General features: G+C 39.3%; 1 protein-coding gene across 1 annotated transcript; it reads right to left on the reverse strand.

Annotated features, from left to right (window-relative positions):
• Positions 1-26,250, reverse strand: fndc4a (fibronectin type III domain containing 4a). The gene is made up of 6 exons (XM_020638827.3): positions 25,393-26,250; positions 17,273-17,388; positions 15,040-15,244; positions 6,001-6,090; positions 3,271-3,404; positions 1-2,056 (listed from the first exon to the last, which is right to left on the reverse strand). The coding sequence occupies exons 1-6, from the start codon at positions 25,466-25,468 to the stop codon at positions 2,015-2,017; spliced, it is 663 nt and encodes a 220-aa protein (XP_020494483.1). The 5' UTR covers positions 25,469-26,250; the 3' UTR covers positions 1-2,014.
• Between the last annotated feature and the right edge of the window lie 840 nt (positions 26,251-27,090).

The raw sequence follows: 27,090 nt of genomic DNA on the forward strand, positions 1-27,090 counted from the left end.
TTGGGACATTCAAAAGAAGGTTTATTTTACATGGCAGGAGGTACAATCATCAGGAAATATACAATATTTAGAGGATAATATGAAGTGTCCTGATCTAAAGCAGGTAAAACAGCAGAAAAAAACATCTTCACAGTACTTCAAATATCTTTATTTTCTCTATTTTTGGCATCTAACTTTGATTGCACATCAAATGTTATTCTACAGGCAAATGACCTGCATGCAACTTCATTTAGCAAATGCATGAAATATGTACACACATGTTTTTTTTGATGTATGAAATGTGAAAAAATACAATGCTAAGTTAGGCAGAAAATGGCATTTTAATATCAGTAACTATAGGAAAAAGACATGTTGTGTTTTTCACGTATTCTCTTTTCTGTTTATTAACAATCTGCCTGCAGCTGTCACATAATAATACAATGATGGCGAGACAATAGATGAACCCTATTTGCAGTGAAGAGATGTAGATTCATTTTAAAGCCGAGTTTTCTACAACAAGGTGAACGTGAGTGTCTTACTGCACATGCTGATATCAAAAATACACTGCCTATATTTAAAGCCATGAAGACAGGCCTCCCAGAGATGATACGTTGTATTGTGTGTTTTCTGTATTGCAATAACATACCAAGCACCTGGCAAACACCTCAATGTTAACTGCACCACATGTTAACACAAACTCATGTTCTATTGAACCTGCAGGAGCTACTGTACTGTAAGGGGGGATTGTGGGGGATCAGGGTGTGTAAAGACTCATGGATCTCCACTGAGACGCTCAACCTGGTCCAAGCCTGGCCGTAACTCAGTCGTCAGTGTGGGTTAAGACCAGCCTTTAGACTAGACATGCCTTCAATTGCACCAACCAAACTTAAGCCTAGTCCTAACTAAGGCTGCACATCATGGCCATAAGAAGTTAGAAGATAAGAAGCATTGAACCATAAATATCAGCTGGAACTTTTCTGCTGTTCAAACCTGCATCCAAAATAATTTCAAGTACCAGAAGTGCTTCACCACAAGGTCTTCACACATCACATTCTCTCACCTTTTTCTGCTTTCTCAGTTATCTTGCCGGAAGCCTAACAAAATTGATATTAACTAATCTGAGGCTAGAGAATAGCTAGCAGGTTTCATTTGATTGGCCAAACTTTCACATGCTGACACTTGCAGATCAAAATGTTTATTCTGCTATTAATGGTGATTCATGCAGTTTGAAGCAGTGCGTGCCTTGCATCAGTTCAAAACTGCAGCAGTCATAAAACTGAGATTTATTGTGCAACCTTAATTTAAACTACACTTCACTCAGTTGTGTGAACTCACACACAACTTTAGCTTTTACCTGCCTGCTATGATGCTAGAATGCAGTGTTTAATCCTTTGCTGTGTTGCTTATCTGTAGGTAATCTTTTATTTTTGGCATTCTCGCGGGTGTTTAAAGACCAAGAAAGACAATAAACCGACCTGTACAGCCAGCACATTGAAACACTGCCTACCAAGAAGTCAAACGTCAAATCAAATAGGAAGAAGCAGTCAACTTGTTGAGAAAAATGTTAGGCCATATACTGTATGATTCTTCACAATCCAGTCGCCTTACTTGGAGATGTTGGACACAAAAAGAGAAAAGACTTCTCAATTCAAAGACGAATGTTTTGTAGAATTCAACAACTTGACCTGATCCTGATTAGGGGTGTCAAGTTTTCGCATGAACAAGGCTTAAACCCAGATGGTGCAACTGATTAAACTTCTAGGTTTGATTTACAATCACAGCTGACTGAGTCCAACACTAAGCTAATTCTCTCTGGGTTCATACTGAAGTTCAATGTTTCCCTTCGAACACTGTGTGCATGCATGTGTGTCTTATAAAAGACAGCATCAGTCGACCTTATTCTCTGATGATGACCCACAGAAACTTTAAATCCTCTCATCTCTTTTCTTCATCGGGGAGAAAGGTCAGGTGGCATTGATGGTAGAAGACCGAGGGGGGGAGGGGGGGCGGGGGTTAGACTTCAGCTTCCATCCTGTCAAACTTCAATGATGTTGATGGACGGCACAGAGGGATGAAACTGCAACAAGATGTGTGAAGATCAGATCAGGATTAAAGACATACTTTTTATCAACAAACACCAGAGCTGATGCTACTGAAGGATACTAGAAGATACTTAATATCAACATCCAGCCTCCTCATAATCTCGACACATTTAAACAAAAGAACTTAATGTGTCGCTGTGTGAAATGGTAGCCAGAGGTTAAAACTCATTGTAAATGAACTGAATCATAGATTAGTCATGGCCTCTGTTACTGAGCTGTGACTGTACGCTTTGTCAGCGACACTAATTCAAATGTAATGAAAACATTTAATTCCTTCACTTTTCACTGAACATCCCCGAGATTCAACCTCAAACATACTTTGTATTCTCATAGTACATGCAACATTTCTTTTCCTACAAATAACGGTAACATTTAAGATCAGGAATTATGTCACATTTCTTTAAAGGGCAATGTGAAGAGGCATGCAGTGAGGAAGGCAAAGCTTGACGGAACATAGAGCAACGATGCTGAGAGTGAAAATAAAATCAACCACAACACAAACAAAAAAAATAGACAATGTGATGTGAAAAAATGAGTATTTACATAAAGCATGGCTTGGAATACATCTATGTGACTATCATTGACATATTTGATACCTTCAGATATATTATATATTGTATACCGTCTAGTATAGACGCTCTTTCTCTGTGTCACAATTTATATTCCCTTTTAAAATAAATGTCAAATTAACGTTTTGCATTTTAATTCTTGCAGACAGTTACTTGTTGATAATCTATTTTAAATGAGACAAAAAGCAGGGGAGAGAAAATTCATGTAGTGTCTCCTGAGGCTAAGCCTAAGGCCAACATCAATTGTCTTTTTTTTTTTTTTTTTTAGTTAGTCATGAAGCTTTGTTCAACATTAAATCCACTGTAAGCATGAGATGAGTTTCAGTGTTGTCGTGTTGCTCGCTCGCACACTGTGATGGATTTCTGGGATAGATACATTGTTAATGCACCTGTTTTTCTCCTATGTTAGATGCCTGCTGTGTGGTGAGAACAACACAGCAAAGTGATTGAAATGGATGGTGACACAAACAGCTGCTGAAAGGATTCTTTGAGGTGGATGCAAAGAAGCACAGGAGCCAATCTTGAGTCACACAGTCAGCGACGATGTTTTTTTCAGCATGCAGGAGGATCATCCATTCAAAGTGATGGAGATGGAGATCAGCCTGTGTGTATTCATTCACCTTGCTCCTCAGCAGCCCTCCGCTGTGGTGCTCCGGCGTGCTCCTCTCCGACGACGGCTTGGCCTTCTCCTTGTTGTTGCTCGAGTCGTTGTCCTTGATGATATCATACTGCCGACAGAACAGGGCAATAACAGCTGGCAGGAGGTGACACACACACACATACACACACACACACAAGAGAGGAAAGGAATTCAGTCAGTGTCACTCTCAGACATGTCACGGCTTCCTCTCAGAGTGCACGTTGAAAGGCCATGTGGATAATGGAATTCTGCTCCCAGGAGAGTGTGGTGGCTGAGCCTTCATCTGGAAGCCTGAAGACAGTAATTCTCTGCGGGATTTGCTTTGTTAGCATTTGCAATTTGCCAGAATCAGTATACTGCTTCAAGTTTGCATGAATGCTCTGAGCTTACAATTAACTTCCCTGCTTCACTGACGTTATGAATTTCTATGAGAATGATATCATTAAATATTCAAAAACTGTCCTGGTAATGACAGGCAGAGCGCTGGGAGAGAACTACTCAGATACATGGCATACATTCATTTAATTTACAAATTATTATCCGTGCATGGTGCTTGTGCTCTGCATTCTAGCAGAAACACATTCATGGCAGGACTTTCACAGTTTCAATGAAATGAAATACAGTTCAACTTTCCTCAGGTGGTCAGTAAAAACTTCAGCTTTGCAGATTTGGTAATGGGAGTTACTCTATAAATAACATCCCTTATTTTGGCCCTGTGGAAGAAACTGACAGAACCAGATGTCATGCTCTAGAAGTCATATAGGCCTACATTACATTAATTAAAGGAAGAAAGAAAATTGATGTGTTTTCAGAGAGTTTTTAACAAAATGGTTTGGCTAAATTACATTGTATGTGGTTGTTATTTTGTAATTTATTTCTAGAGATGCAGCAGTTGAAAGGTTAAATATATGAACTACAGTTAAACAGAAAACCAAGTGTTGCTTTTATATGTTTGTAGTGGTAAATATACAATATATCTTCAACAAGAAAACAATGTCATGCAGATTATTCACTTGTGGAGGTGTTTGACGCACAAAACTAGGTTGGCCTTAATTGAATAGTTCATTGTGGAAAAGCAACATGAGGTATTTTTAGTCTTTCACTCCCACTCCGTGCAGCCTCCGTGTTACTTTAGTTTCTCTCATTAGTATTATTTAACATCTCACTCTGGTGCTCGTGGGAGGGAAGCCCTGCTCTTGGCAGCCCGTCAGATGTGCCACCTCTCATTGTGCCTCAACACTTCATTAATCAGCACACTTCTTCAAAAGGAAACTCAGGCTTCTTTAAGTAGAGGGGCTTCCTTGCAGAGAATAACTCAGAGGAGCGTGATGTTTTGAAAAAGCCTTTGACGGGATGTCAGGCATTGATTTATTGTGAGTGTTACTTAGTTTTATAGACTCTTAACATCACCTTCATAGGGATCCTATACCTGCAGGGCCTTTGCTGGATGATGGTTTATTGATTAGTGGAATATGGATTGGTGTGTCGATGTATTGATCGTACAGCTGCAAGACAATGTAAGGTGTGAAAAACCTCTTAGATGTGCACCATTAGTCTGCATCATTGAGAATGACAGTAAATCTTGAACATTTTGCAGAACCATGGGATGAGTCCAACTGTCATTCAGCTTGTTAGGCAGGATTTTAATGTAATTTCACTAATGGCAACAACTACTCAATAGCATCTGACACTTGGCATTGGATTTATATAGATATACGTATTTACTGGATTTACAGTTTGCCTATTAGTAACCTCTAAAGGATTAGACTGTGTCACCCTGAATGACCAGGATGTTGTGGTTGTTATTTAGATAGTATCACCCTTTTTTTTTTTTACAAACTAAACAGTTCTGTGCTTAAAGCTTCTTGTGTATCAATATTTACTTAGTGTGTTTCCTGTTTTATTTTGTAATTTCTTATCCTCGTTCATTCTTGAGTTCTCTGTGTGTCGTTAGTGTTTCATGTTTTATTTTGTAATTTCTTATCCTCGTTCATTCTTGAGTTCTCTGTGTGTCTTTAGTGTTTCATGTTTTATTTTGTAGTTCTTGTCCCCAGTCTTTGTTGTCTTGTCTTACTTCCTCCCTTTGTCTGGTTTCCCTCCGTGTTGATTGCCCTGATTGTCTTCACCTGTTTCATTAGTCTCACCTGTGTCTGATTGCCTCAGTGTCTATTCAGTTTCAGTTTTCCTTCCCTCTTTTTGCCAGTTCATATGACTTAACTGGAATCTCCCAGTGAGTCCAGTCTTTTTCTCCTGGCTCCTTGTTGTTTTGCTTTTGATTTGGTTTTGAGACTTTTGGCAGACTTTCAAGAAGTAGGCCTTGTTTTTGCCTTTTCGTTTAATTCAATATTTTGTATTTGTGTATTTTATAATATTTTTCTGAATGTGTATCCTCCTCTTTGTTTCTGACACTCATGACTCATATTTCTATAACAGCGGCTCTTCAACACAAGCTCACAAAATTAAAACTTCAACTGACCAGTCAGAAAAGCAAGGACATAAAAAAGAACCCAGAAATCTGTCATAGATATTCAAATTGTCTGAATATAGGCTGAAAACACTGTGTTCATGTACAATGTCAATGCTCAAGAGTAAGACTGTGATTGAAAAATATGTCAAGAGCCTATGTGATATTTGTCCTATTCTCTGGTTCTCTGCTGCTTTTCTAATCTTCTTTACCACATCCAGTCCACACAAAGTTTTACAAACCTACCTGCCCACATTACCAGGACCACCACAATTATGATCATCTCTCCTGTTTGTAGGTGCCGTGATTTATCCAGGCCCTGCACAGTGGGATCATCTAGAACAGAGAACACAAAGGACGGTTATCATGCTGTAAATACAAACTCTGGAACATAAAATACTGAGGACAAAATCCTGGATATTATTGCCTTCCCTTCTTATTTAGCCAACATAACATGCAGAAAATATCAGAACATAAAACATTAAGATGAAATTCAATAGAATTACATCACAAACAGAGCACTAAATCATTTGCATGGAGTAGAAAAAAAACATTAAAAGTCTCTGTAAAACCTGAACTTACAAACTACAAAGAAAGTAGTGAGTTTTTTTCTATAACTTCAGATTTTCAATATTTATCTCTCATGACTTTTTTTTGCCATTAAACAAAAACTGTAGTGGAAAGAAAATGTGGTGGGCATTCCCGTCTGACCCTGTAGCATTAATCCTCCTTTAAGTGGATTGAATATTTGCGCTGATTTCCACTCTTCAAACTATCTCTTTACCCGCATAGATGGAACTCTTCCAGAGCACCACTCATCCCAATTGCCTCTTTTAGTGAATCAAGTTGTCAAGAAACTGGCCCCTAACACCAGACTGTCAGCTCTCTTTACATGATAGCTGTGGGTGGGGACAGTCAACTATAATGTCACTGTTTTTAGTCATGAGAGGGATGTTTTCAGAGCATGTCAGGGGGAGAGAAGGAAGTGGTAACAGAATAAAAAATGTGGAAGATAAGAAACGTGGAAGTTAAAATGAATTTATTTTTAAGCCTGGTAAGGAGGATACATTTTCAGTATTGTCTGTCAGCAAGATAAAATAAAAGCTGTTGTCCTGATAAATGAAACTTGGTGAAAGAGTGAAACATTGGCCAAGGAGGAAGCCACAAACATTTTTGTTTAACTTCTGTTTTATGTCCTTTTCATTATGAGGTTACATCCGGTCCTGCTTACAGCTTTCTTTGATGCCGCCAGAAGTATTTCCGCCAGGCATCTGTCTTTGCCTTGTATGTTTCCCTGTGTTGAATTTCCCAGATATATCTTCTCACAGGTCTTAGGATGTTCATAGCTGAAATTTGATTTAATTCCTTTCCATACTTCACCGCATTACTGATGAGCGTTGTCAACATTATGTTCCGCACACAGTCTCCAACAACGATGTGGGACGAGTGAAAGTTTGGTGTGATGAAAAATCTAACAATATTCCTTCAACAGTTCCCTCCACGTTCTTGAGTTAGACGTTCTCTGCTATGTCCTACACATATTATAACACTCTTACTTGATTATAGCCATTACATTTTTAATGGGATCCAACTCATGAACTCACTCATGAAGTGAGTCCTACTAACGAATCATCCCCAATGTTGAATGATGTATAAAACAGCATTCTAAACTTTGGCAGATACCAGTCACAAATGTGTGAACACGGTTTATTCTAGAAAGAAGCAGCCAATTTGATCATAGTATTTGAATCAAATTTTCATATTTTTAAATACAGTATGCACATAATAATGGAACTTAAATTTAAGATTAATGTACAGCTAAGTTAATTCAGATTCAGCAACTCATAGCCAGGTTTTGACATAATTCTCTTCTATACATAAAGACTAATATGTGGCGGACACACTTGTAGATTTACATAATTAAAAGTGTAATTATGTGGTTATTATATGGTTGAAACGACTTAACATCCCATTTGTGTTTTTTTTGTAGATTATTCATTTCTTGTAACAAATCAGGAAAATGCATTTGTGAGATAAGCAGCAGAGCTGAGTATGTGGGATGAGCCCATAAAAACTTGCCAAATCTTCTACTTTTTGTGCATTGTTAAGAAACGTAACTGTATTAACTCAGAGCTCACAATAGCTTATAGATATTGTTATAGATAGTTATCTTGCTTGGGCACAAAGAAGGGATACTTGAAGCATGTAGTTTCACTCTCAACAGACAAGGAAGAAGCTATTGACCTGTAGTGGTTTAGGTTTTAAGACCAGAAATGATTACAACTCTCAACTTAAACATATATTTTATTGTTCTATACAGACAGAGTGGAATATAACCCAGCAAACCCTTTCAGTAAAATGAGATATGCCTTTATCATCACTCAGGTCAGGAGTCTGGTCAGAGCTGCAGTGAGTTCTCCTCCAGTTTATTAATCCCACAGCTGCAGTTTTCTATCTGAACCCAACCCACTCAATAATAAACTTTCCTCTACTGCATATATGAAAAACAGACTGGATGCTTTTTTTGGTCTTCCTAGAAAGCCGAGCCTTATTCCCTCTTTGTGTGTTACTGCTCCTGCAACAAACTTTTCACTTTTCATCTTTGAGGAATAGTTGTTTTACTTTTTGTTTTCTAAGTTATCTCTAGGTATTGAAAAACTGAAGATAGAAGTGTTGGAATGATGACAGCACATGAAAGGACCTGTCAGTTATGAATACATTCTTTGAGGCCTTTGTCTCCTAGTTTCTTTGACTTACAAACAGAACGTATCGTCTTGTTTACAGTTTTCACGTTTTGATATACTGAATCTTATAACTTGTAAAAAATGCTTTGTGTTCATGCCGACTGTGCAGTGTGCTGATAAACAAGATGTATATGTTTATATTTGACGCATTGATTTCATAGCACAGAGCGAGTGCGCATGCTGACCTGAATATATGTCCTGCTATTCTGTTTCATACATATTTCATGATGTTAACCCACTCCAATATGCTTTGTGGGTCTCTGCTGGAGGAGAATGAGCAGATTGTGGTGCTTTACGGCACACAACAGTTAAGGGTTGAGATAATTAGTCCACCTTCCCTCTTCTCTCCACAAATCCCATGTTGTTGTTTGTGACTGTGAACCGTGTCGGGAAACTGTTTAACAACTCACAAGGGTAGCTGTGCTGATGCCACAAAGATGCCTCATGTGATTCATTCCTGCTTCATGTCTCCTTGAGACTGACAAATTGTGTTGGTTTTAGGTTTCATTACACTGTAAAACAGTTTCAACTGAATCAACGTATTATCCCTGCTGCATATCAAACAAGTGAAGATGTGATATCTGCCATAAGGGATCTCTGAATCGTAACACACAAAAAAGACAATTTGTTGACTTTGTCCAGGAACAAGGCATCATGGGAGTTGTTGTGTTCATTGTAGATTTTTTTCTGTTGACAATTTATGTGGCTTTAAATACATTTGATTCATGATTTGTTCAGTGAATTTCATGTATCTTGCATTGATCATAAATATGATGAAATAGCTTCAGATGTCGTTAGCTGTTGTTAGCATTATATGGCTTAAGGTTCTTTTTTTTCTTTTTTTTTTCACATTTTTTTCTTTTTTTTATTAGGTGCAATAAAGTGACAAACTGGTGATATACAAATGAGCCAAAAAACAAACAAACAGACAAGGTCAGGACAACGGCTCCAAAATACAGTAAAATAAAAAATAAGACAAATAAAGACAGCAAAATAAGACATCAATAGACACACAAAAAAACTCCAAAATATCTGAAATACCTAAGAAAGGATACAAAAAGTGAAAGAAGCAATAGAGAGAGAGAGAGAAAGAGAAGGGGAGCGAGAGAAGGTGCTTAGTAAGGGGTACTTGAGAGGTGGAAGAGAGTTGAAGAGTTGAGCAGTGGTATGTGTTGAATATGTTGATGTTAAACAATGTTGTGGTGTGAGAGGTGAGAGTTAGTGTAATGATTATGTTTTAGCGGAAGTTGACTGTAGCCGGGGTTTTGGGGTTGGTTTGAGAAAAAATAAAAGTGTATGAAAATGCAGTCACTTATGAATTGTGTGTGTGTGTGTGTGTGTTTGTTTGTGTGTGTGTTGGGTGTGATTGGTGCACAGGAAGTAAGAGTTGATGGGTGGGATGTTGTGGGGGTAGTTATGAGTTGAGGTTGTTGATTATTGGGTTCCAGACAGATTCAAATTCGGCAGTTTGATTTCTGAGTGAGGCAGTTAGTTTTTCCATTGATATATATTCGGTGAGTAAGTTTTTCCAATGACTTAAGGTTCTGACACACCAAGCAGACGGCAAAGAGCCAGTGGCTTCGAAGGCCGTCTGTGGCGTTGCCTCACGTCGACTCTTGTTTTGGCCAAAAAGTTGCACTAGAACAAATTGCAGACTACAAAATAAAGACAATAAAATATAAAATACAATAAAAAAATAAAAAAATAAATAAAGACTACAGCCGACGGCCAACCACCACGTATGTTCTGCGCATGCGTGAGAGGATATAACTCTCCACGCCAGCAGGCGGCGGTTGTCCGTTGTTATGAAAAGTTGAAAATGGCACTGGCATTGATTCCGCTCAACGGCCACCGACATTAATTCAATATGTCAAATCGGCCAAAAAAACCCTTTAAGGAATAAAACGTTTCTATAAGTTGGACCATTGTTGGAAACATTTGAAGATTATTTTTACATCGAAGATATATCTTTAAATTACTAGATTCCTCAAGACTTCCCATGAGTCATTGCAAATTTACTGAACTTGAGTTTACATTCAACTGTTCAGTCACAATTACAAACGTTTACATCTCTGATGTGTTTTCATATATTTTTCGAGAAGTTAGTTCTTCAATTCAATCAAAGAAATGACAGCTGTCATCACAACTTGTGCACCAAAAAAACAAAAAATACAAGGCTACGCCCTTGGACTTGAGTACATTACATTCTAACATTAAGAGTGTGTGTGTGTGTGTGTGTGTGTGTGCGTGTGTGTGTGCGTGTGTGCGTGTGTGTGCGTGTGTGTGCGTGTGTGTGTGTGTGTGTGTGTGTGTGTGTGTGTGTGTGTGGGCGGGGGACCATAGACTGACCATAAATGACCTTATAGTTGTATATATTTAAAAAAAATCTCCATCAGATATACAACAAATATTAGATTATCAGCAAACCAACATGATATCAGTTGAATGTACTCAAAACCTTAAACAAAGTTTATGAAGCATGCAGATGTGATAAAGTCAGAAGGATATATAACGGACATCAAACAGTGTGTGGTATCTCTTCGTCTCACTCTGTTAATGAGAGAGTCGAGGTGTGTTTTCTGACTCAGCAAAGACAGCTTGACATCTCTTTGAAGTATCATGCAGTAATTGTGTCTAAGGGGACCTCCTACCTCGTTAGGTTTCGCTGCTCAAGCGTTTATCCTTTGAAATCATTCTTTTGTTTCTCCCGCGTGTGAAACACTTTGACAGCTAAGTGGCTCAGGTAACACTGTCAGTGTGTTAATTTGTCTGGAAATGATTTTGATGACATAATTAGATTTTTTTTTTTCTTAATGAATTGAGCATCTCTGTGCATGGTAACAAACACAAAAATGTATGACTGAAGAGAATCACCTACAGAGTGGTATATCTCACATTTGAATCTCTTGTTGTCAGTATTATGTATTATGATGGAGGAATTATCTTCCCCTACATTTAAGGTAATACTCAAAAAACAGCCCATACAACAATTTTAAACTGACAACCTTATCACAACACATGCATCACTTTTAAATGGCAGGCAAAGCACATAAATATAAACTCTGATTGAAAGCTTTCCATGGAACTAATGGAATTGAAATAGGCTTTGGTAAGGCATATTGATCCCAGGAAGAAAGAATCCACTAAAGCCTATTCAAATTCAAATTCATCTGCATCACGTGGCATGTATACTGCCAGGAAATGCTTTATATGAAATAGATGGAATCTAAATCAGGCTAGACCAGGTGTACATTCAGTAGCATATGCACTAATATGTAATTACATTATCAAAGGGAATTACATTGAAGAAAAAAAAATGCATTATTGATTCATGGGTATCAAAGCTCCTGCTTTCAGAAAAAGCCTGGTATAAACCACAAATCGATTTAGTTTCAATAGGAGGCACTTGGCTGTGACAAAAGATCTCTGAAATGGCTCTGTGAGGGGAGGGAGTCAGGTAGATTAAAAAGGCTTTTAGGAAACAATGGTCAGCCACAAGATCCTGAACAAAAAACGTCACATTAGATTAAGGTGCATTAAGGTTTATGAAGGATACATAGTTGTTATTTTAAGGAGGAAGTGTTGTAGACATCCTTTCAGAGTGGGCTCTGGATTTTTAAGAGATAAAGCTACAAAAGAGATGACATTTAGAAATTGATGTTTTAGGAGTTATGTGAATTTCTGAGGATAGTATATTTCTAGGGAGATCTTGTGCTGATGACCACAACAGCCCTTGATTCTAATTGGTGACAATGATCAGTCCCAGTCAGGGTTAAATTCGTGTCCACATTCTTCACTCAGTCACTCACTCTTTTTCTCTTTTTCTAGCCTTGGCAAGAATGTCTATATGAGTTATGAGCTAAGACATGAAAGTTTACTGTCAAGACTTTGGGCCAGAACGCAAAGTTGTAAACCGTTAACCCCCTTCTCGAGAGATCAAAAAAGTTACATGGCTCAAAAATAATACGATTAAGAGAAGTGGAAGGGAAAAAGCCACATTTTTCCCTACTACATCATCATCATTTTGAAGCTGCTCTTTTTAAGATAAAGTTGTTATGTAATTCTACTTTGAAGCCAAATGTGACTCATTTGAGTTGTTTTACTGTTTGAATCAGTGTTTTACTTTTTTTATATTACACAAGCAAAGCTAATAAGGTTTCAGTTTTTGTTATGAATCCTTTCAGCTTAAGTATTTTTTCTAAACTGTCAGTATTAGCCAATATAGCTATGAATGTTTTTTTTTTTTTTTCCAGCTAATTTAGGTTGTGTGTCATTGTCCAATGTGAACAGGGTGAAGTCCACAATAAATTGTTAACAACATCAGAGTTCAAATATACAATACAACAGGGTCAAACACACAAAAAGACAAGCTGAGTAGTGGACTAAAAGGAAGTGATTGGACTCTGAAACTGGGGCAGGAGAAGTCAGCATTAGGCAGCAATAGATTTACAGAGAGCTGACACTGATTGGCTCTACACTTACGAAAAACAAACTCTCTCAAATGAAGCCCATCCACTGAATGGGCTCTTTTTTCTGACCCACTTGGATGACTTAAAGCGAATTAATGTTGCACAGTGAATCTTTTCCATGAGTCTTGAAAAAGTAGCGCATCACCGGCTTTAGGTCTTGTCATGCTCAGCGCTTTGCTTGTATAATGTTAGGCTAACTCTCTTAAATCCATTGCTTTAAACTTTGAAAATAAGCACATAAAGTGGTTTCCTGGGGCTTTAATGTTCAGAAACATGCAACGAGTTTAATGGCACGTCCTAAATTGACTGAACGGACATCACAGGGGCTCTTGTGCTGAACTTGAGCCTGGTTATTTCTTCTCTTTCACTGATCTTCCCACCTTGAATTATGGTAGCAAAACTGAGTCAGCTAAAGAGAAATGTCTACGATTCACTTGCATCAGCACTTCCAGCACTAACAACCTCAACCAGACCATGAGATAAGAGAGGAAATTAATTTGAGGTATGAGGCCTGTGTCTTAGACCAATGTCAAATGCAAGGTGACTTTATTTTAAGAGTTACCGTATTGCCTCCTTCCATAAGCAAAGCAGAACTAATGTAAAAAAGATTAGCAGAATGGTTACCTCCAAAACGCAGACTCGGCTTGTTATATAAACCAGATAGGTTTTCTTCATCTGTGCTGTAGGAAATGGAGAGCTACTGAACCCATTCTTTGTTGGTCACGCTCTTCATAATTCCTCCAGCCCATGAGCTGAGCCCAGACAGTGAATCCAATGTGTTTCAGAGTGCATGTCAGAATCCTGATTAGGCACCCGGAGTGATATAGAGTTGCATAAATTTAGAGGAGCTTGCCTGCGGCCATGCTTGAAGTGTCTGTCAATAATGAATTGGTTTCTGGGAGAAAATAAATCCCGTAAGAAGAGCGAGCATTTTGCCCCCCCCCAGAGAGACGCTCCAGGACGAGGCTTCAGGTTACTTGCACTTATGTCGGCTCTGGCCTTTACTCTATACCTCATTTTTAAAGTCAGGGTGCTTAAAAGCATTCAACAGCCAGAGGAGGCTTTATAGCAACAACAGGAAAAGCATCTATAATGGGTTTGCTCTTGTCCGTGCCTTGGGAAAAAGGCCTGTGGCGGATCCTATACTGTAGAATTTAAAGCAGAACTTGAGGTTATGTAACAGAGTGAGATGAAAGACTTAAAACTGTTGCCATGACCGATGATGACCTAATCATCTATAGGCCTACTGCATTTTGACAAACAATATAGCATCTTGTAGACTTGAGGAGAGATTTTGAATTAACGCAATACCTAACAGTTAAGTAAGTGATCATGTTGTGAATTTTACCAGCTCCCATGATAACACCAAAACAAACACTGATCTGTCCAATGAAGCCGTCTTCTTTGTTTGCGAACCCCCGAAAGCTCTGCGCCATAGAGCTGATTTATCATTCCAAAAACATTCAAAGCACATAACGGGACGCTATTTTTCTTCATTACAAGGACTGTTCATTTTAACACAACTTTGAAAACACATTTTAATTTTTCTAATTACAAATCCAGACTGGTCGAACATTAATTACCATGATGAATTCTTTGTTCTCTCTGCTTTGCTAATTGGGCCACACTATGTATGACATATTGGGCTCTCTTTAGTTGGTCCACCATTTAGGACCAGATTAAAATATCTCAACAACTAATGGATGGATTGTCATGACATTGGATACAATAGTTATTAGATAAATCCTAATGACCTTGGTGGTTTCCTGACTTTCCATGTAGTGCCATTTTCACAGGAAAAGGCTAATTTAAAGCATTGAAAGTATGTTTCATAAAAAAAAAAAAAAAAAATTCCATCAGCCTGACCTGCAGTACCTTCTTAACACTGGCCTGTTAGCATTGCCATTTTGAAACATGCACATATGCTGACCTTTGTAGCAATACTTATATGGATACTACAAAACTTTTATAGCAGCCTTAATATTGGTAAATGCTTCATCTCTGAGAACAGGGTGATTTAAATTGTGGTAACACAGTTAATTCTATGCTAATAAGATCTCAGAGCCGCTTACCTTGATTGGAGCTGTTGGAGGGAAAGCGGTCAGTCTTCTTAAGGGTGCGAAAATGGACCTTCTTACTGGCTTGGCTTTCCCCATAGAGGCCAATCGACTGGACCTGGATGATGTAGTCTGTCTCCTCCTCAAGGTCCCAAAGGACACATGAGCGGCTGGTGGTGTTGACCTCCCGTATGAATCGCTGCATGTGTCCCTCCTGCCTCTGGGAGGGACAGAAAACAACAGAATGGATCTTTGAGTTAGATAAACAAGTCGATAAATAACGCAACAATCAATACGGTGGACACAGAGGTGATCATGGTGACAGAACAGTAATACCAACACCTGCAAATGTGTCCCTAAGGAAGACACTTCCTTCTACAACAGACTTGTTTCGGTGACCAACCAGAAAATATTCAAGGTGGTTGGAAGCGACATGCTGAGGACTTTATTATGTGAACAGTTGGCACTTAATTTTCACCATATGGAGTCTTGTCTGAAAATTGAAAAGTTGTTAAAGTCTGCTTAATTTAGACCAAGAGTGTTGAGGTGCGAGCTTTCAAAGTCTTGTTTTTGACATTATGGAATGTTATTGGAGAACTCAAGACCCAAACGATCGTGGGATTTATCCATTGTACTTTCATGCAGAGCTTTTCTCTTAGCATGCTCTCTAGTCTGTCTACATACAGTATGAAGCGGCTTTTAGGCCACATGCTGTCTTCTGTGTTTTCATGGCCCTGCTTGACTGATGGAGTTGATATAAATCAGCTTGTGACTCTTTGTAAACAATGAATAATGTAGTGATTAAACAGCCATATACACTCAAGTTAATTACCATTCGTGTTTAAATTTAGTAGCAAAACATGATGAAGAGCCCTGAGGAGAGGCCTTCAGGCGTTTTCCAGCCATTCAGCCACTCAGAGTGAAAAGCAAAGTTAAATGGTTGCGTAACATTTGGATTTGCAGAAAGCATAAACATGATTACAGCAGCATATGGCACTCTTGTCAGTTCATTTTAACATTCAATGGTTTGCCTATTTTTAAGTCTTTGAAATCGTTTCATCCACAGAAATGCTGTTTGGCAGCTTTTCACGCACTCATGTGGAGCCAATTCATGTTGTATCCTTGTTTTCTCTTGATATAAATAATCCATGCCAGGTTTAATTCTGACTTCAGGCTTGAAGAAAGGACTTAGTCAGCCTCCCGCATGCTAAGCAAAGCTTCCAGGAGGGGTTCTGAAGAATATACATCTAACATTTTAGCTTGATGCACAAAATGTACTGTATGGACTCCTGTTAGGGAAGAGGTTATCATTACAGTGTTGGACAAATATATATACACTATATGTTATCCCATTCTGTTCAAAGGTCAAGCACAGTTAAGTGGTAGAAAATGGATTGCTGGGGCATTTCTTCATCCTGACAACTAGCTGAATGGTGTTCCAACAGATTTTTTACAGGTCATTCTGGAGGCTCGCTGCCAAACTATAAATGCTAGACATAAAGTTCTGCTTTTGTTGCTGTGATCATTATCTCTTAGCGGGGTGATAAACTCTTAACATTTATTACCAAGTGGACTGTTTTGTTGTGTTAAACTGATGTGTTTATCAGCCAAAATTAAATTTTCTCCTCTTTAAGTGGGTTATACATGTTCTTATCATTGTCTTCTAATGTGATATTCATTTCCTGGTTAAGGTTGGTGCGCTCATTAACACACACACACACCTGAATGCCCCTTTCTCCACTAGGTAATAGGAAGGTGGACTGTACCATGGGGGATGTTTGCAGGGGGGGGGGCTTCCTTTCCTTTAAAACTTACCATAGTAAAATTAACTGTATTGAGTGTTAACTGTAAAGGGTTATTGTACATTTTAACGCCTGAATGAAAAGATTGAAGTTATTTCTTGCATCCTTTAGAGTCTGTTAGATTTTACCTTTGCTTTTAGAAATGTATTTTTTGCAGGAAGTGTAGGAAACAATTATTTTGTCCTCACAGCCTTTTGTCAGTTGTCTTTGGATCACTCTTTTAGGTAAGTTTACTATTTGATTCGTATTGACAGCTTTTTTACTTAAAATGTGTGTAAAACAGACAACAATTTAAGTTTAAGTGAATTTAAGTTCCTAGACTTTGTAATGCTTTTGCTTTTCCAAACCTCCCAGAACTGCTGGTTCACCTCCTGATTGTCAGGGTTTAATGAACTCTTACACCTTCCCATAGTCTCCCTGCTTTACATCTGAAGTTCAGGACTTACCTGTTGCGAGATGGAGAAGCCAATAATTATATCTCCCTCAGGAACCTCCCAGGATACAGTAGCCGAGTCGGCACGCAGGTGCATGACGGACACGTTGACAGGGGCTGGTGGCCGGTCTGGAAGAGAGAGGAAAGTTTTTTTTTTTAATCTAATTGCGTCTCTAGATTTTAAATTAACTACATCATCTGTATCCACCTGGAAAGGTCCGAGCTTTGTGATGGAACCTTGAACACACCACAAGTGTTTGCTTTGGTTTACTCTCTGATTTCCTCTCTGATTTCTTTCACAGTTTGAATTAGACATCAGGAAATAAACTTAATTACTTTCGTTCACGACTGTTTTCTGATCTACTTTACTCAGTCAAATAAAACATCAGCCTGCCATCTCAACATATAACACAACTACAGCAGTGTTGTTTAATACTTTCCATCACTCATAACTACAGGATTAATTAAAGTCAGTGCTTAAACCTTAGTCAAACCTTAGTCAAGGTTTAAACAATTCTTGTCTAAACAGGGATGTAGGTTTGGTGTCCCAAGGGATGACAAAGACAGATGGTCAGTCTGAAAGAAGGCTGATTATTAGAACTTGTAAAATTAATGCAACATGTACAATGTGTGTTTTTGAGATGTGGCCATGTTACTGTATTGACCAGTCAACTCATCTACTTAGCAACTGTATTAAAAAAACATGTTTTTCTTTCGACTATGTATGTTTTAGATGTTCCCTCCTTCACTCAAACAGTCTCGTCAACCTGACAGTCTGTCCTTTTAAAATAGCCACACTGTCTATCGCTTGTCCTCCTCACTCTGACAGGGTTACATCTCATCACCCTGTATCTTTGCAGCCATCTATCATGATTCTGTTGCTGGTGGACACATTGATTGCAAAGTGGAGACAAAATCTTGGGAGGCAAAAGCCAGGAGAAATAAAAAGAAGGCGACAGATCTAATAGAGGGTCCTGAACGGCTTCACCGTCAGACTGAAGCAATCGCTCTGTCCAGATGAAAGGTAAGATGGGATTGTCTGGGCAGAAGGGGACCGGGAGGCCATCTTCGGGGATTTTGTCGTTAACATGGGTCTAATGGACTTTTGTGTTGTTACAGACAGTCACAGATGCAATGTCGGATGGGTAAAGAGAGTGGACATTTTCTTCAGCTTTATGATATGTGAGGGATAATGTAAAGGTGAATGAAGGTAATAACCAAGCAGCAACCTCTGGTCTTGAAAAAATGAAGCAGAAGTGCAAAATCCTGCAGTTTGTCAAGTGTCAACTTGAGGCTGGCTCCAGGATCATTGGAAGTCACATACACACAACAGGCGAAAAAGCTGCTTTTTCAGCATAAATAAACATTTTTACTGCTTGGTACAAAAAAACGAAATAGGTCTGATTAGCTATTGTCATCACTGGCAAACACTGTACGGGTGGGGGGAATTTTTTATTATTTTTTTTATCCATAGTTAGGCGCGTAGCTGACATGATTGACAGGTGGGCGCAATGTAACGGTTTGTCAAGGGGCTTAAAACCCGCCTCAGCTCCGGCTCTAAGCCTGTCGTTAGGTTGACTGAAAGTAAGGGTTGAGACAGCATTTCCAGCATGGCGGCTGCTGCCAATGAGCCTGCGGAGCCCCCTGCTGTAATAGATGGCTGACGTCACTCAGGCTTTGTCCATTAATATTCACAGTCTATGGTTATTACACAGCGACATACTGAAAAAAAAAAACAATCATTTGACAGAACATTTAACTTGGAAATTACTGAAAATACTTTTAAAATGATGTTTAAGTATTCGATTTTTAAAAAGTAGTCCCTTTACCCTCTTTACTTTCTACTGTTCAAACTGCTTCCATGGCAAAGGTCAACACTAGAGCCTCCTTAAAGTCAGTGTACAGCAGAAACTCAGGTTATCTTTCTTGTTACTGTCAAAGTTTGTTGTTATTTTCTTTTGGCCTTTTTACCTTCTTCTAATTCCACTTTCTATTCTTTTTTTCACATTACAAACAGACCTACCTCAAATGAACTTTCTGCAGACTGATATAAATAAAGTTTACCCTCCAGAGTCTGTGATTAGAGCTTCACAACTTCTATGGAGAAATAGCAGATTTAAAGTGACCTAACTGACCAATGAGGATAAAGTGTTCAACAGAGGAAAAAAAGGAAGGTAATCATTAAAAGAAAAGTTTCTTATGTGTGTTACAACTAAGAAGATAATATACATGTATATGTATAGGTAGATGGAAAACATGCACTAGAGATAGCAATTCTATCTCTTATCAAGGATTTCTACTTAAAGCTTTCTGTAGCACTTCATTTGAAAGCTATAAGGTACTAATTGACAGTTGTACGGTCCATTTGTATCTAAAACATTTTATTAACTCACAGGGCACGGATCTAATAAGCCATAACACAGTTTTCTTGAGATGACAGCCAAAGGCCTTGTGCCACACAAGGACGATATTTCATCCAAAAATTGCTCTTGAGAGAGAAAGATGTAAGACAAAATGATGCAATTGGGAGCGATTTCAAATGATTTGCTGTTTTTCTATATCTGTCCCTCTCACATCCCCTCTTCTATCATTTGCCCAGATCTCCCCTTTTATCGCTCCATCCCTCACTCTGTCTCTCTCTCCTGTTCTCTCTCTCCTTGTGCACTTCTCTCCGTTTTATCTTTCAGACAATCAACGATGGCCTTCGTGTTGGGAGCGAAGGATGACATTGAGGTGGATCCCAAGACCCTCGGGTCACACTAGGCTATCGGTCACTTCCTTTGAGCCCTGGTGGCATTATAAACCACGGGAGGGTCGAGGTCGAACACAGGCATGGCGTGCAATTGTTTGCTAAAAGATTGGTTTTATAGAGGAGAGCGGATGAGATGAACAAGAGCGCAGGCTAATGCTCGGCCTTCACTAACGGATATTGATGGAACTGTGGAGAGAGCAGAGAGGAAAAAGTGGGCTCTGCTGTTGATCACGTTGGTATCAAGAGGTTAAGAGGCTCCGCTATGTCATTTTATCCATTTAATGAGGATCTTTTTATGGACGCGGGTGCCGTAATGTGTAAAGATAGACGTACAGTAGGTTAAGAGCGAGGGCAAGTTACATATCGTATATTTTGTCCTTGATCTTTGGAGAGCTGCAGCGTATGAGTCATACATATATTTACAATAATGGTTTCTGAGTCCTTCTGCCTCAGCCATGTCTAAATGACTCCTAATTTCATGTCACCAACATTTTTATAATTATGCTAATGAGCTTGTAATTGGATGTATTATCAGTATCACAACATGCTGGGACAATGCTCATGACAAACCCTCAGACGTTGAAGACGAGAGAATGATTCTTCTAGTTTCATATCATCTCATAATCTTTCAAAATTAAAATTCAAAAAGCTACACAGAAGATTATATTCTTACAGCTGCAGCCCCTCAAAAAAAGTATAAATAAATAAAACCCTTTGGCAAAAACAACAGGCATATTTAATTGCTTGGATAGGATGAATCTGATTAGTTAGCAAGCAAATCCATCAGGGCTACATTGCTGTCAGCCTGTGTTGTACAGCTCTAATAGACACGCTGCTGAAGCATTTGCAACATTTATCTAAAAGGGGACACCTTCATTTCTCTTGCAGCTCATTGTCCTTTAGGTAATGGGGGTTACAGGCAGACACGCATGGGCAGAAAAGCAGCCAGTAACCATGATGCATCGTCTGCGGGTCATTTGCTGGCGATGGAGCAAGTGACACTTTGGTTGAAGCAGGCCATGAATCATCAGCAATGTTTAAGTGCTCTCTTTCTATATGTTGTTTCCATTCTAGCAGGTCTAACAGGACAAGTTCATTTTTAATATGAAGGGACTGCTGCTGCCATTTCAGAAAAAAAAAAAAAACTTCATCAGTATCACTTATTATGCAAACAGTTGATTGATCCAAGATATTTTCCACATCTTCACAAAATGTTGTCATGTAACAGGATTTTCTTTTTATATCAAGACATTTTAAACACAATTATATAGATATATTCATAAGTTATCTGCATGTCAATTCTAGACACTGTCATGTTACTGCAAGACATTTTCTCATTGTTTCACTATATTTTCAGTCTGTTTTCTATAGCTTAAAACTATTGAACTTATAATGTGATAGCTTATATTCATATAATGGAAAACTTGGTACGCTGAGAAAAGGAAAACTGATTAATGTGTATCAATTCGCCTAACATCAACTTCATGCTTGAGGGAACAACACTCTTTTATGACATGGTACTGATCCATTATTTACTGCTTTTCTTCTGGCAGCAATATGCTTCTGTACCGCACACTACCACTGTTGTATTTATCCATTTTAATGAATAAGACGACAAGTTCCAAATGTTTGGAACCACTGTTGGCTCATGAGCAGATAACAGACGGCGTGATTTTCTACTACAAACGTAAGTCTGATGGTCCAATCTCCTTCCAAATGTGCACATTGGGATTGTTTGACTTTCCCCTCTACAGCAGTAGGTGTCATTGTGGACACTTCAATATTTGTTGTCGGCTACTACGTGTCCTGTGCAAGCCCCACTCCACCTAACGGGTTACGTAAAATCAAACAGCAATAGGTCACAATGTCCGAGGCGTGTGTCAGTGCAAACAAATGGTAAGACCCTCTTGGGATGTGGGCCCACTGCCAGGGTGAATCATAGCGTAAAGCCAAAGCCCAGCACATTAGCTACTCCCCATCAAACCTGAGTGCACACAGAGATAGTGAAAATGAGGCCGGATGGCTGAATGGCTGACGAGCCACGTGGAAAGGAGCCCAGTTTGAATTTGTTAGAGCGAGGGACGGACACGGCATCTTAAGTTTTGTCCTCTATATTTGCTTGCAAAGCACATTAGCGTGACTTCTCTTGATTTACACCTGGTTGTTTTTTTATGATTGTTCATACTGTACAGCATCACAGCAGAGATTTATTGTGGAGGTTTCATATGGTCATACAATAAGAACGTAGAGATTTATGACAAGCGATCATCTTGGCTAACCATGACACATTCATTAAAATGCAATGGGAAAAATGAGACCAGAATGGAAAATTGGAGATTGCAATTCCTGTCGGATTGCCTGGGAACATAATTTGACAGGTGACATGGCATTTTCATATAGCTGTTTTTAGGAGCAAATTCTGTGTTTAGTTGATCCCCATGAAGATAAGCAATGAGTGAGCCTCATGGTGTAATTCTAATTGAAGCAACTGATTGAAGGCCTTTATATTTTACCACTATTTATGGAAGTTAATGTATCTTGAGGTCAAGCACACACTGAATTCTTCTAATTTATTTTGAAATGTGTGAAAGCACAGTAACCTCTTCTAAAAGACCACTGTAGTTTTATAACCTCTTCGAACTCTGTTCTCTCTTCAGGGTTTGTTGAAACAGAAACACAGAACGAAGCATTACGTTCAAAAGAACTCAGAAAAACATCTAAATGTCCCAAATACTAAAAAGCTGCTATTAGTCGGTTTCACAAACACTATCGAGTCGAACATGAAAGAGAGTCTTAAACCTTCAGATGGACTGATCGATGCACTAACTACATCAAACACCCAAAGTTACAAAATTCATAAATCTTTGACCGCATTCACAAAGCAAACACTGTGGTTTACTATGGTTATCGACTCATTGTGTTATCAATCATATTTTTGCCTCGGAGCAAGTGACAGGATGAAGTGCTGCTTAAAATGTAATCCTGTTATAATTCTAATAAAGCCTTGTTCCCCCGGTGAGATGATAGAATCACCAACATCTCATAAATAAAGGAAATGGCTCATAACAGGTGCCTTGAATTTTGATGCATTGCCCAGTCAATCCTCAAACAGCTTCATCTGGATGTGTCTTGGGAGTCTAAATGTACTTCTATGCACCCCGAGAGTTTATTACACAGCTCGTGTTGCAAATCAGCTGCTAGTTGAGCTCTTAAGCCGGAGTCTCGGCCAGCCTACATACTTGTATAACCATTCAAGACCATTTTCTTGTTTCATTTCCAATCTTCTATTCCCTCCTGATATCGGGCCTTTCTTTCACATTTGATGCCATGTGGGAGGAGTGAGTGGCTGTTTGTGATGTTTGCTTAAATCTCTCCACATCATAAAGGGGTTTAGATGTTAAGAGATGGGACGACTTGTCAGGCCAGGCATGTCTCAGTCCTCAGCATTTCCTACACATTTCACCGCCTTGCAGAAACTTACTGTCTCCTCCTTTTAGGTACACTCATCCTTTGAGCCTGTGACAGACAGTATAGGACCGTATGGGAGCAGGTGCCAGTCTAAGGTAAATGTGATCACTGCCTGACCTCTGAATCTTTAAGCTGGTAGTAAACATTACTTCATCCTCTAAAAACTGTAAAGGCTAGCATGCTGTGGTGTTTAAAAGCAGATTTAGGAACAAAATCTTAGTTGGTGGCTTCATTTGACATGCCGCTAGGTTTCCTGGCTTCACTATAAGCATGGGAACGAATGTGAAATACAGGATATACTTGTTAAACGTTCACTATCCGACAGCAGATGGAATTATGACAAAATAAGCAAACCTCGGCCTTCACTGTGATGGACTCAGCTCTAATACATTTGTCAAGAATGTGTCACCAGGTTTATGAACAGCAGATTGCCAATTTGAGGAATGATATGAGTCTGGTGCTCCAAATAAATCCCATTCATTTTAATTCACATTTGCTCAGTGCTTACAGCTCCAGCTGGGCCTCATGTAGGATTCATTTTGTAGCTGTCTTGTTTTTCAGACTGTGTAAATGTGGATACTAGTTGGTTTTTTTTTGTCAGTCAAGACGAATAATTCATTTTAGCCTTGGGAGATTGCGTCACTCTGTGGTTCTAGATTTTACTCCTTGTAAAACCTGAAATGCTCCCTTTCCTACGTGGGTGTATAGTTTATATTTTAATGGCAATCTCAGTGTGGAGCAAAGAGGCTCACAATTAATTTAAAACGTCCTCAGGATGACGTGCCACCGAAATTCCCACAGTCTCATGGCATGCAAAGGGCAGTCAGTAATGAATTCAACTTTTATTTTCATTCACTTTGAAGCTCGTCTGCAAGAGCCGAGTTTGTATTTCTGAGCGCTGCATTCCTAATTTTAATCGAAGGTTTTCCTGCTCCTGAGAGACCCTTCAGAACTCCACTGAGATCTGAGCAGCTCCTGCGCTCCACATGTCAGTGCAGAGCACGGCTAAAGCTCTGAATATTTGTATCAGGCAGACACACACGGAAACACCGTGGTGCCAATCTGATTGTCTCAAGGCGCTGCCGCATGTAGGACTCAGTCCCCTTGAGAGGCAAGGGAGGAAGTGATGGAGGGCGACAGGTAGATGGAGAGAGAGATACTGTAGATGCACACGTCACAGAAATAGAATATATACGTATCAGAAGCTGAGCTTGCAATGGAACGAATGCATAATAAATACGAGCTGTAAATGCACCATCTTAAATAGAACCTTTAGTCTTCATTGAAACCAATATAGACTCTCAAACTCCCCTGGTTATTTTGTAATGCTATGATTTAAGAATGATTGGTCTACTGAAGTCATAAAATTCTTTAGAAATACCAAGTAGCATGCTCAATGGGGAAAGCTGAATGTGGGCAGCAGATTCACAATCCTCTTCTCTTTTGGAAGACACCTGCAGGTTAATTCCTAAAACATCTTCACAATAAATGCAAACACTGATTTATGTCACAGGATATTCTCACAGTGAATATATTGTTGTGAATCTGTGAATGTAAAACCCAAATTAAACACTTGCATGACTTTATAAGATGATTCAAAATGGTGAAGAGCGTATAACAACCTTCTTATACCTAAAACATGGTTGCAAAATGTTCTATGTCTTGTCAAACAGGTGTTGCAGGGTGTTTTTTTTTATTTTTTATCATGCACACAAAAAATAAACATTTAGTAAACCTGATTATAATGTGGGATTATGTGCAAAATCAGGTACAGATGAAAACACAAGAGCATCGTTAAAGTTGACGATTTGTAGGACTTTGTAAGGTGCATGTAATGGTGCATTTTACAAGGCTACTTGTGCACAGTATAGCCTAATTGATTTGACTCCTTTGCTGTAGAGGTTTATACTTACTTGCCCCTACTAGGAACATGTCGCTGCCCAAAAGCAACAGGACGACGGAGTTGACCAAAACCATCAGACGAGCCATGTCTCAGCGGGTATCGATGCTCTTCTCACGCTTTAAACGCAGATCTCCAATGCTTGAAGGGTAACTAAATCACAGCGGTTCATTTTGGGTTATTTTCACAACATGTTGGAATTCCTCTCATGAATGAATGAATTGTATTCTATTGCTTCAGTCGGTCTCAAGCTGGTCAATAAATCGATAACCAGCGAAAGCACGCATCAAATGTTTGTCTTCAGAAACATTTTTGCCGAGCGGCTTTTTTTCATTTAGCCTTTTTAAATCCACAAGTCCTTCATCCATGTCCTCGGGCAGACTGAGCCAACCTGACGTCCCAGCGAATCTTCCATCATTCCTAGGCTCGCACAAGCGCTCAGGTATGAACAGGTCGTGGTGAAAGGAGGAAAGATGACGCTCACAGTCGGCACAGAGGAGACGCCATGGGCAGCGCCTGTAAGTTTTCGGAATGTCCCCCGCAGCTCAGTCCGCAGCTCACCGACTACGGCTCGGACCTAATATGATGCTTTATTATTCACGGACGCGGTGTAGGTCATCCCTGCAGTCCTCTACAGCCCAGGTCCAGAGCACTTAGCGCTTCAACTCAAGTGCACGCGCAGCACAACATCATTAATCATCCGCGTGCCACGAGAGAAGTGAGCAGCAGGTAGAAATACGCCTACCTTTGATACAGCTGCCACTCACACTGCAGCATACTTCTACAGTTTAAATATTTCAGTAGCAATGCTAAAATCTAATATTAACCTATGAGGGGCTATTATTAGAGCTTGTTTATGTTTATTCCTGGAAGAAGCAGCCTATGATATAACCTGTAACATAAAAAAAAAAAGACGCCGCAGTAGCCAACTTTGTTTTCCTTCACTGAACTTTGTGAGAAACTTAATAAGCCTGAAGTATTGTAGGCTTATTTTATGAGTCCCTCGTGCTGTTAAACCCAGCAATAGCAGCAGGTCGACATATGCTTCCCATTCAGTATACACCGCGCGCGCACCACCCCGTGTAGACGCACGGCACGTTATCAAAAGAGATAGATCACGTTGATGAGATGAGTGCATTGCCTCATGGGACACACGTTTCACGTCAGACGCTCGTCTAGGCTATAGAGAATCTGCTACCAGCACATGCAGGCCAGTCTTTATTATGACGGAACAGAAAAAGACATTCGTGTGTGTGTGTGTGTGTGTGTGTGTGTGTGTGTGTGTGTGTGTGCGTGTGTGGTTGTTGGCAGGGGTTATCACATCTTATGGGGGAAATCAGATCAAACCAAATTTCAATTCAGATTTTCAAATAAGAAAAATAACTCCAAATACAGATGTGCCTGTGTTCCCATTAAAACTTTATTTCCAGATCTTTGTCGACTAAAATTAACCTCTTGAAACCTTTTAGTGCTCCGAAATTGTTCCGTCTCAGGTGTTGCCATGGTTTCTATGAGCTCATGTGGTCCTTTAGTGAGCTGAAGCAGGGAGACAGAGCAAGGGGTGGGGGTGTGGGGGGGGGCTTTTGTATATACACGTTGTTTAAGCAAGATATGAGATGTTGGAGTTTCCATGACAGCTGTCTATTTGTAGCTGACATTTATGTGGCATTTAACTCAATCAGAGCTTTTTTTTACCGAAACGTCTATTGCA

This window comes from Labrus bergylta, chromosome 15, assembly GCF_963930695.1.
Source record: "Labrus bergylta chromosome 15, fLabBer1.1, whole genome shotgun sequence".
Taxonomy (NCBI): Eukaryota; Metazoa; Chordata; class Actinopteri; order Labriformes; family Labridae; genus Labrus; species Labrus bergylta.